Raw genomic sequence first — 15,004 nt, 5'->3', positions numbered from 1 at the left:
CCCTGGGGACGTTCCCCTGCCCCTCTGCTGCCATCCTGGTAACGAATCACCGCCTCCTGCCACGCTAACGGCAGCTAAACAGCAGCAGCTCATCTCCAGGCAGGATCAGAGAGAAAATCCCTGTGGGAATTTTTCCTCTGAGACCTTTATTGCCTCCAGCCGTGCGTGTGGCTGGTGTTTTCTGCCCTTGGAGTTGCAGCCTCCTCTTGTCCCCTTCCCTGGGCGGGAAGCTGGGCTGTGAGGGGCCTGTTTCACCACGAGACGTGTCTGCAAGGAAGCTGAGGCTGGGAGCGGGGAAATGCTGCGGCTGTTGGAGCTGGGAGCGGGTCCCAGGGATGCTGCACCGGGCAGAGGCCTGAGAGATGGCGGATGCCCAGGGGCTTCCCTCCCGCCAGGGGACAGCCCTTCTGGCAGCCGTGTCGTGGCTGCAGCCTGGGCCACCCACCCCTGTCCCACACGCCTTTGCAGAGTGCGTTCCCCTCTTTGCGTGGCCCCCGTGTCCCACCGCCCCCCCCCATCACCACCCACCGCCCTCCCCAACATGGCGGCCTCCGCCTCCGCCACTACCAAGACGGCGGAAGGGTGGGCGGGACCCCGCCGCTCTTCCAGCCAATGGGCGGAGGGGGCCTGCCCCGCGGGCGGCCAATGGCGGCGCAGGGCGGGCGGGTTGGTTGGTTTGGCGGGAAGCGGGCGGGGGCTGCCGTGATGGCGGGGCCGGGCGGGGGGACATGGCGGGGCCTGGTGGGTACGTCCGGGCTGGGGGGGGGACATGGCGGGGCCTGGTGGGTACGTCCGGGCTGGGGGGGGACATGGCGGGGCCTGGTGGGTACGTCCGGGCTGGGGGGACATGGCGGGGCCTGGTGGGTACGGCCGGGCTGGGGGGGGACATGGCGGGGCCTGCTGGGTACGTCCGGGCTGGGGGGGGACATGGGGGGACATGGCGGGGCCTGCTGGGTACGTCCGGGCTGGGGGGGGACATGGCGGGGCCTGCTGGGTACGTCCGGGCTGGGGGACATGGCGGTGACGTGTGCTGAAGCAGCAGAGTGAGGGAGGTGTCCTCGGGGGGGCTGTGGGAGCAAGCTGTGGTTATAAAAGGAATCCCAACTTCTCAGCAGGGAGAGCCAGGAAACGCAAAAGCATCTTCGGGAGCGGAGCAGAGCTCCAGGAAGCAGCTCTGCGCCTTCTGGATCGCCATCAGAACCTGAGCGACCTCCTCCTGGAGGTAGGAGCGGGCGGTTCGGGGTGTAGGGGTCAGGCTAGGGGTCGCAGGGGGTCCCAGCTGGAGGTGGGTTACACCAGGGTCCTTCCTAGGGCAACCGTAGAATGAATGTCCTGGGAACAGAGTTTTTATGGTAAGTGAAAAGAAAAAAACAGCACTGTAGGACTAAGCTGAAGTTTAGAGGTCTGTGTTGCATAAATGAGATATTTTTTACTTTATTCCTGCATGTTTTATTGTTACAGACTAAAAATGGTTAAGCATGGTTTGGATTTGGGACAAAAGGAAATCCAGCACCTTTTTCTTGGGGTCAGAACTGGCTTCTTGTGAATATAGGAAAAAAAAAAATCAGGAAAGACTGTTGGGTTGTCTCTGAATTACCAACCATTTCTGCTATGGATGGTTGAGCCGACATCCTGACTTGGCCACGTTCTACCTTCTCCTCACATACTGGGGAGAGATTTTGATAATGTGACTAGACAAATACTTCCCACAGTTCAGCCACAAGGATGTTTCTTTCTGTAAAGAATATTTGTCTTTATAAAAAGAAAAAAGGGGATTTAACTAGAAAAGGATCCGACATTTTGACATGTTTCATCAAATATTTACGTCTGGTAAGGTGCCCTGAAATCTCTGGTTTACCAGGACCCTGGGGGAGCTTGGTGTTAATTTCACTTCAGTTGCTCCAGCCCCTGGGAATGAGGGGGGAACAGGTTTGTAAATGTGTGTAACAGACATCTAAGACTGTTATGTTTTTGTTTGGCTTCCAGGTGGAAGATTCAGTCAAGCCAGGTGGACAGAGTGGTGGAGAGCACCAGGAAGCATCGTCAGAATCATTTATAGGTGAGTGAATGAGTATCTATTGGAGACAGATGTGGGAAAGAGCTTTTCTTTATGTACTGAATATTTGCCTGTTAAATGCAATCCCAGTTTTACTTTCTTTTCATTGTTCTGGTCTCCCATTTGGCTACTCATTTCTTACTTGTCTGGTGGTGACACCACTGGCAAGGTCTGCTCGTTAAATATTTTGATTGTTTGAAAGCGTTACTGTGAGCCCCACAAGACTAAAATGCAAGAATCTGTTTAGCAAGGACATTCCACCTCTGCCTCTGGTTGTTCTGCCCTGTTTTATGTACAGTAAAGGAATGATAGATGGAAATAAAAATGATTTGCAACAAATGACATCTGTGCTGGAAAGAGTTTAAGACTTGGGACTTCTGTCTTCATAGCCCTGTGCTCAAACCCTTTTTTCTCCCATGCTGTCAGCTTTCTGCTTTGTTTCTTTTTTTAGTGTCTGTCCTGCAGGAACAGGCCTCAAGACTGGGTGTACCCACGGCAGTCCTGGCAGCCAAAAATGCTGTTACCAACGTGGAGCGGATCTGCCAGGCTTCTGCAAGCCCCTCTCACGGCCCACTGCTGAACTTGGACCAGAGAGTAAGGGAAAAGGTTTATGTTTTGTTTATCAAGAAAACGGTCTTGTTAGGTTTGACTTTAAACCCTGTTTATCTGTTCTGATAAAGGACCTGAGCAGGTGATTGTTCATTTACACATCTGATATGCTCACAGAAGCATGGCGTTGTTCTCCTGTACAGGAAAGCAGCTGGTTTTGACAGCTTGGAAAGGAAGTTTTTTGTCTGTTGCTGAAGTGCAGCGTTACACAGGTTTCTCTGAGCAGATCCTGTGTTATGACCTCTGGTGTACCTCAGGCTTGGTCTCTTTAATGGTTCCACCTTTATCCATCGTCTCGGTGTGTGATGTAGCCAGGCATGGTGATGGCCATCCGTACAAAAGCTGTGCCCTGACTGCTGGCTCAGGTCACCCCCGAGGAGCTCTCAGGTGTCACTGCTGTCAGCCTGGCTGCCTTTAGTTCACCCTTAAGATGAAAAGTTTGGGCCTTTCCCACGAATTCTCTCCACCATTCAAGCCTTTAAAAAGCAGTAAACAGGGAAAGGCAACAGATTGTTTTTCTAAGAATGTCTTATTTACAAAGGAAATGATTTCTGCTTCCTTTTGGGGGTGATGCCAGAAGAGGCTGTCTTGCTTGCTTCAAACGGCCAAGGATTTGCTGGCGAACAACGTGTTCTGTCGCTCGTTCTTCTGTCAAGAAATGTGGAAAATGAAGGTAAGAACTCATGGAGAAATGTTGCCGTGTTACAGACAACTTAGACTCCATCTATGTGACCTGGTAATGTGTTTCCAACCCTCCCCTCCCGTGAAGTCCAGGGATAACTGTGAAACGGATGAGTGAAGTGCTGTGATTTCCCTTCGGTTTCCCTCGGTGTTTTTTTTGGTGACCTAGAGCAGTCTTGCTGCTTGTGGCCGACTGCAGCGGTCAGCTCCTCCAGAGAGTGACTGTGGTCTTTCTGACCTTTCAAAAGCATGAACTGAATTATAAATAGTGGGGTGTTTTTTGGTTTGTTTTGTTAATTTTAAAGCAAGTTCACTGGGAGCTTCCTTGCCTCTGTAGCGGGATTTGCTTTTTTTTTGAAGAGGACTTAGCAGAGGTTTGGAAGTAGGTGAATTATTAAAATTGTGTGGCCACTTCTGCTGAGAAACTGCCACAAAGGAGGGCTGACAGCATCTTGGTGATCAGGCGTGGGGTTTGGGGGAGCTTGGGAACAGCACTCTTGCCTCTCTGAAGGAGATGTCTAACTGTTTCCATTGAGTACGGCTGGTTCTCACTAGGAACCAGCTAGGGAGCTCATGGCAATACAGTGCTGGGGGTTACAGCATGGTCATGGGATTAAACTCATCTGAGGTGACACTGGGGTTAATAGAAGCTTTGGGGGTATCGTTTTCTTTCCTGTTCAGCTCACACGTGGGGTGGCACGGTCCTAGAAGTCCTTTGTCTGCTTCACCAGCTGTATTCAGCGTGTCTTTGGCATTCTGGTTCTCTGCTCTGTTTGTCTGGGAATGGGGATGAGTTCACACAGAAAATGGCTTGAGAGAAATACGATAGCAGATAAGAGGCTGCATTGCTTCACAAATGTGTTGTCTTGATTTCGTTTGGGTGGTTTGTTTTCTTAAGATACATGATGCTCTAAGTGGAGTTAAGGACTTTTTGTGAGCAGGACAGTTTTGGTTGCTCGCTGCTCTGGTGGGAAATAAGGAAGAGGCTGATCTGCCAGGATAAAGAGGTACGCCCGAGTCTCAAATGTCTGATCCTGGGCTGAAAATAGAATCCTGTGTGTTTTGTAGGCTGATGAAAATCTCCTCGCTCTCAGGTAGACATGGAGATCAAGTGCTGCTGTGTAATTGAGATCGTTACAGTGAAGAATTAGGTTGTCAAAGACAAAGTATGTGAGCGAGTCTAGGGTCATGCTGAGAAGCAGCTGCTAGTTGCTGCAGGAAGCTCGTGGGGCTTTTCATCTGGATGGCTCGTGTGCCCTGGACTCCCAAGGCCCTCTTCCTTCGCAGGGGGTGAAGGTTTCCTTTCTGTGTTGAGGCTGGAACGAGCAGAAGTGGCTGCTGCACCTTTTTCCCTGCCAGCTGCACCCTGGAGTCCTGTTCTGCTGGCACAGGACACCCTCCAGGACACGCTGGTCTGGGTGGGAGCTGGAAGGGACGTTGTGGGGTAGTCTCACCTGCGTGGAGGCGATGCCTAGGGCTGGTTTTGCTGACAGCCAGCCTGGCCTTCTGGAGCAAGACTGCCCCAGCAGCGTTGGCTTTTCCTCTCTGCTTGTATGGTTCAGTGTCTCTTTCTATAGTCTCCTATTGGGAAATGGATTTGAGAGCAGCAAACTCGCTTCACAGAGGCTAATGAACAGTTAATAGGCTAAGCGATAGTTCTCTAATCTGTTTCTGGATCTGAATTAACAAGACTTGAAACTTAGTGGTGTTCCCTGTTTTCTGGGATATCCAGTTGAATGTACAGCATCAGTATTATTCCAGGGGGACAAAGATGGATGTATTTATTACTTGACCAGGAAAATTTAAAATGATGATGCATCTACAACCCTAAACCATTCAAAACTTGGAGGAAGGAAAAATCAATTATAATCTTTCCTCATCTGGTATTTCCTGTGTTGTCATTTAAAACTTGAATAAGTTCTGGATAGTTTGAATAAATGGAATTTAGTTTTATTTTTTTATAGATAGTTTACATTAGCCAAATGTTAATGTTAACTGCAAAATGCAGACTGTGACCTAATTGTGACATCTCGTCAGGACCCTCCAGTGCTGGAAGCCGTGTGGCACCTGCACAGAAGCGACATCATCGGACTGGGAGAGCTGCTGGAGAGGTGAGCAGGGGTTTATAGGTTTGCAGATGTGTTTAATCTCTTAAAGCCTATTGAAACGCAATCGGGGATTAGTCCTGAGAATTCTGGGCTAAGAATATAGTCAGGTGCTGGCAAGTGATCAGATTAGCAGGGTTTAAGAAGTTGTGCTGGGTTAATTAGCACAGCTCAAGGTGCAGTGGCTGGTTGTCTGATGGCTGCTGCATTGGTTGCAGTGTGAAGAGGAATGATTGAGTGAGAACCACCGCTGCAGGCTGTCCCAGGTGCTGTTTTATCTCCCTCTTTGTGCCACTGGTGCAGATGGCTGCATGTGGGAAAGGGCTTGGTACCCCAGCTCCTCCAGTTCATCTGGCTGTGCCGCCAGCTCAGCCTTGGAAACTCACTTAGCCCATAAAAGTTAGTGCTGGTCGTGACAAGAAGTCTTGCTTTGCAGCAGCCCTGTGCTTCCATCTTCACAAAACCTTACCTTTCAGGAAGGGTTGGCAGAGTTAATCTCCAGAGAATAGTTATTCTAAGAATTGATTTATTTTTTTCCCAGCTAAAACCAGCTGTCCTTTGTGGAGCTCAGGTTGTTTTCTTATGGTGTCAAAGGAATGTTACAGCAATTTTTTTAGGCCTTTGATATCGGTTTACTTGTCTCTTAATGGGGTAGGAAAAAAGCCTTCAGTGCCCACTGTACTTCAAATTGAAGCAAACCAAAGGGATAGATTAAGAGCTTAATTTTTTTAATAAGATTTTTATCCAAGTATCTTAAAAATCAGAACTAAAGTCTTCTAGCAGAACCTTCTGAATGGAAATACTTTAATGTCAGAGATGAGGAAGTAATTGAACACTCAATTTCACACATATTTTTTCCTTTGGATGTTTTTGTTGTGGAATCCTCAAATAAAGCTCTTGCTGGTCCAAATTAAAGAAATGAAATGCCCCGTATAGGGCAGGGTCCTGCGGAGATGGTTCTTTCCTGCATCCAAGAGCATGGTGGAGCATAAACCCAAGCACTACAAAAAAGCAGGAGGGATTGAACTGAATGTGCTTCTGTTTGTTCCCAGCAACCCATCTGGCCCCGCAGCGGTGGAGTGGCTGTGCAGGAGCCTTCGTGGCCTCTGTGAACTGGTGGAGGAGTCCCCTGGGGACGTGGAGCTCGCTGGGCACATTCTCTCAGGCAAGGCACTCAGCTGGGCGCTGGTGGAGCGGGGATGGAGCTCGGAGGTGTAAGAACAGAGGCCTCACTTTGCATTTCCTTACCTCATTTCAGCGAGGGGATTATATTTTTATATTTGGTCAATTCAGCATTTTTTTCTTCCCTTACAGAAATTCAAACCAATTATCTTTTATCCCTTTGAGTTATAGCATCACCAGAAAGGGTAATTGCAAGGTGTGTGGGGCCAGGGATGATATATTGAGAGCGTGATACTCCTGCAAAAAGTGTCTGAGATATTTTGGACCAGAAATATTTAACAGTTCCGTTTTCCCCCTGTCATTTTCTATTATTTATTTTGTGGGTTTGTTTAGAAAAAAATCACTACACAGATTGATTGAAGAGGAGTAGTCAAACCTTTGGACCAGTGCAGCTGGTCAGGTACAACCCACATGAGTTCTGCAGTGGTAATGGAGCATAAGAGCTGTAAATGCTTTGCTCTTTATAACCCTTTAAGTTTCTGTGCTCCTTGCACATCGTTCTAGGTCCTTTTGCCTGGGAGTAATTTTAATCCAAGGAAATAAATGATTCCTGCTGACTGCTGTGTAGTGAGTGAGGCTTTTCAGACACTAGTCTTGTGGGGAGGCAGAAGAGTAAGTGATCTGTATTGAAAGGGAATGCTGAAACAGGAATTCCTTCTTGATTTGCAGACTTTGCCATCCTGTTTCTTCAGAATGGCTTTCAGCAAACTTCGGAGCTGGGGAGGAAGCTGGAATTCAAGAAGGTGCCCTATGTAAGGACAAAATGAACCTATTTACAAATGATTTTTAAAAAAGTAGTTCCATTCTATACCTCTATGCCTTGTTGAGTATAAATAAACGTGAGCTTAGAGCAACAAGGAGAGGGTGGTGGTCCAGGTGCTGGAGTGGGTGAGGAGGAAATGGTGAAACCGTAACAAAGACCTTTTTTTTTCTTTTTAAATGGAGAATTTCTCCAAGGTGAGGTGTCAAGGCTTTGTAAGCTTCCTTGGTTTCACCCTGATTGTTTTTTTTTTGCATGTGAATGTGAGGCGTGGGATCCTGGTAAGCATGGGAAATGCTTCCCCTTCTGTCTATTGTGTCTGTTCTGAGGTAGAAGTTAAGCTTTAAATTAAGAGGGACAAAACGCTTTCTTTGAGTCAATTTACTTTTTCTGCATATAACTGTAGCTCTTTTAAACTCTAAATGGTCTTAATTTGTCAATTTTGAACAGATCTGCCAGGCTGTCTTACAAAGAATGTTGACATGTAAGTGTGTTTGTGATTCCTAGCTCTGTGCAGCCACTGCTGTTTGCTGGACTTGTTCATTGCTAAATCTCAAAGGAGAAACCCTTTGCCTGGGATGCTTTTCCTCTCTTGTGCATAATATTTGTGTCACTGATTTTATATCCCTCTGTTTTCCCTTTCACTCTTGTAAAGTCAATGTCTTCTAACACTGCAGATAACCTCTTGCCTTTTATGCTAGTTCATTTTGATGCTCCCAGCTGCACCATCAGGCTGATATCTGAGCTGATTTTTAACAAACCTGATTGGAAGCAATCTAAACTGTTGTAGCACACAAGTTAAGCTAGAAGAATTTTTTTCTGCTTAGTAAGTTAAAGTTTGAATTTACAAAGGTATGTGCAAGTAAGCTCTTTTGCTGGTTCGTGGTTCGGATTTGCAGACTAATGTTTTGTGAAGCCTATTTTATTTTTATGCTGAGCAAAGACATCTGATGTACATGTGAAGTCTTCAAGAACTGTCCCATGGCCAATGTGCCTGTTTCAGCCTGAGCAGCCCTGATGCTGCTGCTGGGAGCTCAGAGGTAGTAGCACCTGATTTGCATTGCAAATCCCTATGCAGAAAGACTAACCACACACGAGGGTTATTTTTGTCCTGTGTCACCGATGATCTTCATGGTAAGGTGCTGTATCCACTGTACAGTGGAGGAAACGTTTGCTTACACCTCTTCATGATCACCTGCACCTCCTCACGTGCCCTCCACCAATATCTTGGGATAATCTGACTGCGTGGCTGCTCTTTCCTGTCTCCTTAGTGACAGCACTTCACCACTGCTCGTGCTGGCGTGTTTCAGCAACGTGCGCAGCGCTGCTGCAGAGGGTAGTGCTTTTCCTCTGCTGTAAGATGCCTGAAAACCAGGACGTGACACCAGAACTGCTCCCTCCCTTCTGCGTCTCATCCTGTGGGTGCTGCCAGCCCCATGTCTCGCAGGGAGCGTTGTCTGTAGGCAGAGATGCCTTACAGACCTGGCAGAGTGCTTCTAAAAAGGGAAAGCTCTAACAGAAGTGCTTTATTATTTAATATGTATGAGTCCCATCTCAGGTGGCGCTTCAGCAGTGTCGATACTTGAAAAATAACCCTTACAAACACAGGACTAGGGGGATTTGGGGAGAAGCAGGCTGCTGGCAGCCAGGCAGGAGTCTGTGCTAACCTGCTCTTCAGCTGACCTTCCCGTTTGTGCAGCCTGCACTGCCACTGACACACACAGTCTGTGTGCCTGAAAATGTATTAAACGACTTTTATATAAGATATTTTTGCTAGTGAGTACTTTTGGGTCACCTTTGAGGGGTTTCACTTAACTACTCAGCTGCTTTGAAGACCATGAGGACGCTTTATGTAAAATAATTCACTGTTAATGCAGACCTTCACAGGAGGAGAAGGACAGGCTGAGAGTAGCATGGGAGCACTGTGCTTCATAGCGCTGATCTTGCTGTACTGAACTCCTGTGCCCAAGGATAACTAGAGTTTATCTCCTTTTCTCTGTTCTCCCCTACTTGACCTTAAAGTATTCCTCAGCAGGGGAGGAGAGTATTACATATTAACACTGTGGACTGCCTCATGGAAGGCATAAGCCTGTTTGCTACCCCAGCTCAGGAAATTTCCTTTTCAGGGTGTTCACTGAATGATCTCAATAAACAAACCAAACTCTTAACTGTTAAAAGAGGAGGCTTTTAAAGGTAGGATGGGACAAGAAACAGAAAAACTGCTGCTGCAGCAGGCTATAAAGCAAAGGGTCTCTCGGGCTTTGAGTGGTGTGGGCTGATGGTCAAGGCAATGTGCTGCACAAGCTGCCAGCCTGTTTGACCTCTACCAGTCATTTTGGGGCAGATCTAGCTTTTGAAGGGATTTCTGCTAAGCAAATGTAACATGAGGTCCCACTGCTGTTACAGATGTGTGGCACTCAGCAGCGTGCTCTGTTTTTGGCAAGGGCAGTTAAGACTTTTGTTTCCAAGGGTTGTTAATTCAAAGCCTGCTTGTGCCAATCCCTGCCTACAGACAGACTTTTCTCCCGTGCAGCTTTGCAGTGTTCACACTCACAGATGCACTGCAAAATTAGGATTGGGTTTGGAAATTAAATACTAATTTATGTGCATTTTTAGATGGCTTAATTATTAGCATGTTCTTGGGAATGCTTCTAAATGGGTTCAAGGTTAGTGTTAATAGTTTCCGAGTCTCTGTGTCACTTTTGAAAAAAAATCATAAGAATTTCGTGCTGCTGAATGGCTTCTGCACATTTCCCTAATGGGGTCACCTTCTTAAAGGGGCACAAATTGCTTGTTCCTTTTAGTTCCTGTGTGTTGTTTAGTGTCACAGTTGCTTCCATTTCAGTTTCTCTCATTGTGTTTTTGTGTCTTTATTTTGGGGTCTAGGGGTGCTTGATGCTGTTGGTAAAGAGAAGCAGGAAGATGCTTCCACGTTGCAAGCTATGAGGTTCTGGTAAGAAGGGCTGTTCCTCTGAATAATCCACTTTTATCCACTGTGATGCTTGTACTGAAATAGGGGGAATGTGCTACTTATGTTAAGTATTCTCCTCTCTAATAAAATATGTGCGTGCACATAAAAATGCATGCAAAAAGATAAGCGTCAGGTAGGAAAGGGTAGGGCTGGAAACAATCTGGGAGCGCCCTCTTGACATGTAGTGAGTTTCCCCTGTCAAGTTTTCTCACTCTGCTTCTGAGCAGAAACCCCTGGAAGGTGCTGTCGTCTTCTCCTCCAATTCCTGCTTCCAAACCCATTTTGTCTAACAACTTTGTACACGTCAAGCCACTCCTGTCCTGTGCAGGGGTATACATTTGACTGAAGTTCATAAATCTGACAGCTACGTAGTGTTGAGTAATCAATAGGTTTTTTAGAACACATACAAAAATGTATATATTTCTGGCAACTTGTAAGATAGATGTAGAAGAAAAATGAGTCACTCACCTCAGTCAGTACCTGGTTGATCATACTTCCTGTGCATTGTTTCTGAATATTTCCTTGTCCTTTGTAGGCTCAATGTGTTCAACGTGTCAGTTTATACAAGCGCGGTTCATCCGGATTCCTTGCAGCAGTTTTTCAGACACACCCTGACCGAGGTTCTTACCTACAACCCCTTGTTGAAAGGTAGGAGTAGGCGGGGAGGAGTGAGTGTCTCCAGGGTGTGTTGTTGTGGTGTGTCCGCAGCTCCAGCCCACCCAGGCCTCGCTGGATGGAGTCCAGCCTGGAGGACCCAGAGCCAGAGAAGCTGCCTGACCCCCTGGCTCTTTCTCCGGGGCTGTATGAGCAGGGTGCCAGATGGGACAGAAAAATTCATCTGGGCTTTAGAGGGCTGTAGTTCAGGAGAAAACTTTAGGTGGAAAATCAGTGCCTTCAAACAGAGCTTCGGCCAATGGCTTGTGAACAGATATTTGGTGTAACATCTAATCTATAGAATCTATGATTCTAATAGCAGCCTTTACGGAGCGGACGTGGGAGAGCTGTGGCCTCTGGGAGTAGTTCTGGCCAAAGGAGGAAGCAGGAGGGAGAGGTGGGGCTGCACAGAGCGCTTGGGGCTAGAATAGTCTGGTCCCTGTGTGTGTTTGGGTTTAAGCACAAGGCATGGCCTTCCACTGCTGACTGGGTGTTTCTTTTGGTAGATCAGAGATACAGGCAGGAAGGCTTCTAACCCGTGATTGGTAGTTGTGAAGCTTGGTGTTTTTAGGAAGAAATATGTTTGGGCTACAAGATCTGTGGTAAAGTCATTCTGGGCTATGATCTAGAGCTGCTTACCTGTTGTGTGGGAGAGCTGTGTCATCGCTGGCTTCCAGCTGAAAGAGACTGTTGAGGAGAATGATGATTCCTTGCTGGTTCTCTGGGCATGCGTTCTGTTGGCCCACAAACGTGTGATCTCAAGAAGGAGCTTTGAGAGGACAGTGCTGTAGTGAAATGGCACGGTCCTTGGTGCCACAGTTCATGTTCCAAAGGTGAATGAGAGAGAAAGGATTTCACATTAGGAAGCATTTCTTCTCAGCAAGGGTCATTAGCCTTTGGAAGGGGCTGCCCAGGGAGGTGGTGGAGTCACCATCTCTGGAGGTGTTTAAGAAAAGCCTGGCCATGGCACTTAGTGCCCTGGTCTAGTTGCCATGGTGGTGTCAGGGCAAGGGTTGGACTCGATGATCCCAGAGGGCTCTTCCAACCTGACTGATTCTGTGATTCTGTGATCAGACAGTTTTTAATGTCAAAGGGAAATCTTGTGTGGTTAAGTTGTGTGTTTTGGTGTATTTTAACGTCTACTGCTGAAGAGTAAACTTTTCTTTTTCTGGGTACAGTGTCTGATGCCATCCACATGCAGAAAGAGTGGAGCTTTACAAGAAGTTGTTCGCTGCTCACTACCTTGTATCGCAAAGTAAGTCTTCCTGGTTTCACAAGAACTTTGCTGTGTTGGGTTTATACTCATTGAAATATCTGAAATGAGATTATTTGAAAACAGTGCGTTCCAGTTGCAGAACCTGAACCAGCTGGCAGAAATTGTAGGCAGTGTGGAGCGTGAAGAAGTAGTACTGCTTTTGTGCAAGTACTTTGGAAGAAAAAGACTTTTGTGCAAAGCTCTTAATGAGAACAAAGGAAATAATTGAAGAAGTGAGTTTTTACTGTTAGAGAACACGACATGACTTCTGAAAGAGCTGGAATATTACTGTTTATTTTAGCCAGTGCTGGTTCCCAGCCAGAATGATACTTGGCCCTGGAAAGCTGATGCAAAAGATGCACGCAAGGTTTTTCAAGAGTCATGCAAAAGCCATCTGCTTGTTAATCCTGACAGTGTATTTCACTCCTGTGGGTGGATGTCAGAGCTAAAATGAATCTCCATCGCTCTTCCAGCTGTTGGTGGCATTCAGTGCAAAGGAGTCTATCTGCCAGCTGCAGCAAGTCCTGGAGACCCACGAGGTGAACTGGCAGCATGTCCTCTCCTGTGTTTCCACGCTGGTAGTCTGTCAGGCTGAGGCCGAGCAGCTCTTCAAAGGTCAGTAGGTATTGGCAAGCCTGCAAGCTCGTGTCTGCTTGTTGCTTCTCAGGTGCTGCGGGGGGAAACCACGCCGACTGCTGTAGCACAGAGTCATCCATAGCTGCTGTTTTGAGATTCCTGCATGGAAAAGAACAGCAGAAAATCTGCTTTTCTGTTCAGTCATTGGCAATGTGAATGCCAGGCCTTGTGCCTGATGCTTCTCAAACAGTGTACAGCTGAGTGGTTATTTGATAATTACCTTAATTATTAATTGGAGTGGTGATTACTGACGCTTAGTTCTTCTATCTCACCTTTGCTAGCAGACCTTGTTAGAGTTTCTTGCCGATTATCTCATTGCTGGATCCTCTGCAATTCTTGAAATCCCAGAGTATTTGACTGTTGAAAGTGCATGAAAAAATATGAGCAGGTCCCAAAGGTTCCCCAAGCTGCAATACACATCCTTCTTTGTGTGGCAGATGTTTTATCACAGATATTTGTCTTCATTTACTGTAGAAAATTACAGCACAGTTGTCAAGAGCAAAGTCTGAGGTTATTGTTTTATGTTTCTAGATCTACTGAGCCATCTCCTGAGGAAGGCCTTTGAGAATTATGACATGGAAAATATGATCACTGCATTCCTGATAGCTCGTCAGGCTGCTCTGGAGGGCCCTGCTGTGTTCATGCCTTACTCTGAATGGTTTAAGGTAAGGCTAAATGAGGCCTGACTGGTAATCTTTGTTTTCAGTATGTGAGAAACCTGTGCATAAGGAGTGCTCTGCTGCACAGCCAAAGCCTAGTTTCAGACAAGATAGCCAGGAATTAGAGAGAGAGAGAGAGGACAAAAAAGAGTAACAAGTGGCTGTATTGGTATTAGGAATGATTTAATATTTATTACTGCCTTTATGTCTGCAAAGAATATTTATTTGGCTTTCTCCAGTCTTCCCTTCTTTGATCTTTCAAGTCCATCGTGCCTCCTCTAGTTATTTGTCAGGAATGCAGACATGTAATTCCTGTTATAACCATAATCTTGGATGTGTTTCAGTATCTTGATAACCAGCACTGTTGTTATTGCGTAAGCTGTGGGTTATTGCAGATGAAGCATTCCTGTTTCCTGGATGTTTGCATGCAGCTGTAATTGCTCTGTTTGACCTTACAGCTAATGGGTTGTTAGCTTTGAGTTGTAAACACGTAGGTATTTTAGGTATGCAAATCTCCACGTAATTTAAACCTGTAAATGCATTTGTATGAGTTTGACAATCTAAACTCAGCCTTTGCTGACAGTGTTCAGGATGTATCAAAAGGTAAACTGCTCTGTTTAGTCCTCAGGCTGGCTTCTTTTCTTTCTAATGCCCAGATAAACCTGTGTAGAAACCAGCAGATTTATGGTTCCCTCATGAATCTCACCCCTTTGGTGCATTTTGGTGTTGCCTTGTTTAACTCCTCATAGTGGCACATCAGAATGAACTTTGAGCATGACGTGGCAAGCGTTCTGGAAACTGGACAAAGAAACTCCAAGAAACCTTCTGTAGAGACTTCTATAGACTTTCTCTGGAGACGTTTCTCCAGAAAGATTCTCTTGGCAGAAAGCAGATATCTGTAACAGCTGTCTGGGATTCGTGTGCTGAGTTACAGCACTGCTGGGATGGGGATTCTCTCCACGCTGAAAGGCTGCGTTGTCATTGTCCCCTGTTCCAGTCCTCCTTTGGGAACGCTGGTGGTCACCACGGGAGCAGTAAGAAAGCTCTGGTCTTCCTCTTCGAGTTCTTGTCGGAGCTAGTGCCCTTTGAAGCAGCGCCGTACTTGAAGGTGAGAAGATGCTGGTACAGATGGTTTTCTAAAGACTGACACAGAACTGCTCCCAAGTGAACATACTTGTGCCTTTGACTAGGTTCAGCATGTTATTAATGTTCTTATAGTAATTGCATTATTTCTGATCCACTATTCAAAACCTTTTCTCCCTGAGATAAGGAAGTATGAGATTCTTTGATTTATTTGACAAGAAGAATTATTAATTTCATGGAGTTAAATTTAAGCACTTTAGTGGGTTTTTTTGTTTGTTGCTGTTGGGGCAAAATTGCATGTCAGTTGCCATGAAAATGGCTTATCTTAAAACAAGCATTAATATCTTCTTTGG

The 15,004-nt window shown here is 46.5% G+C and overlaps 1 protein-coding gene across 3 annotated transcripts in view; it reads left to right on the top strand.

The window, feature by feature from the left end:
- The first annotated feature begins 705 nt into the window (after positions 1 to 705).
- FANCA (FA complementation group A) overlaps positions 706 to 15,004 on the top strand; it is a 34,631-nt gene continuing 20,332 nt past the window's right edge. For 2 of the 3 annotated variants that reach the window (XM_068411370.1, XM_068411369.1), the window contains exons 1-15: positions 706 to 745; positions 1,113 to 1,222; positions 1,987 to 2,059; positions 2,508 to 2,650; positions 3,243 to 3,338; positions 5,384 to 5,457; positions 6,504 to 6,616; positions 7,303 to 7,385; positions 7,844 to 7,877; positions 10,280 to 10,346; positions 10,900 to 11,012; positions 12,197 to 12,273; positions 12,747 to 12,888; positions 13,441 to 13,574; positions 14,566 to 14,676. In XM_068411370.1, coding sequence (XP_068267471.1) covers positions 706 to 745; positions 1,113 to 1,222; positions 1,987 to 2,059; positions 2,508 to 2,650; positions 3,243 to 3,338; positions 5,384 to 5,457; positions 6,504 to 6,616; positions 7,303 to 7,385; positions 7,844 to 7,877; positions 10,280 to 10,346; positions 10,900 to 11,012; positions 12,197 to 12,273; positions 12,747 to 12,888; positions 13,441 to 13,574; positions 14,566 to 14,676 — 1,410 coding nt within the window. The remainder of the gene's footprint in view (positions 746 to 1,112; positions 1,223 to 1,986; positions 2,060 to 2,507; positions 2,651 to 3,242; positions 3,339 to 5,383; positions 5,458 to 6,503; positions 6,617 to 7,302; positions 7,386 to 7,843; positions 7,878 to 10,279; positions 10,347 to 10,899; positions 11,013 to 12,196; positions 12,274 to 12,746; positions 12,889 to 13,440; positions 13,575 to 14,565; positions 14,677 to 15,004) is intronic. The other variant, XM_068411371.1, reaches the window with a different exon arrangement.

Source organism: Nyctibius grandis, chromosome 12 (assembly GCF_013368605.1).
Source record: "Nyctibius grandis isolate bNycGra1 chromosome 12, bNycGra1.pri, whole genome shotgun sequence".
Lineage (NCBI taxonomy): Eukaryota > Metazoa > Chordata > Aves > Nyctibiiformes > Nyctibiidae > Nyctibius > Nyctibius grandis.
The sequence above is the reverse complement of the archived record's forward strand: the minus strand, read 5'-3'. Positions and strand labels throughout refer to the sequence as shown.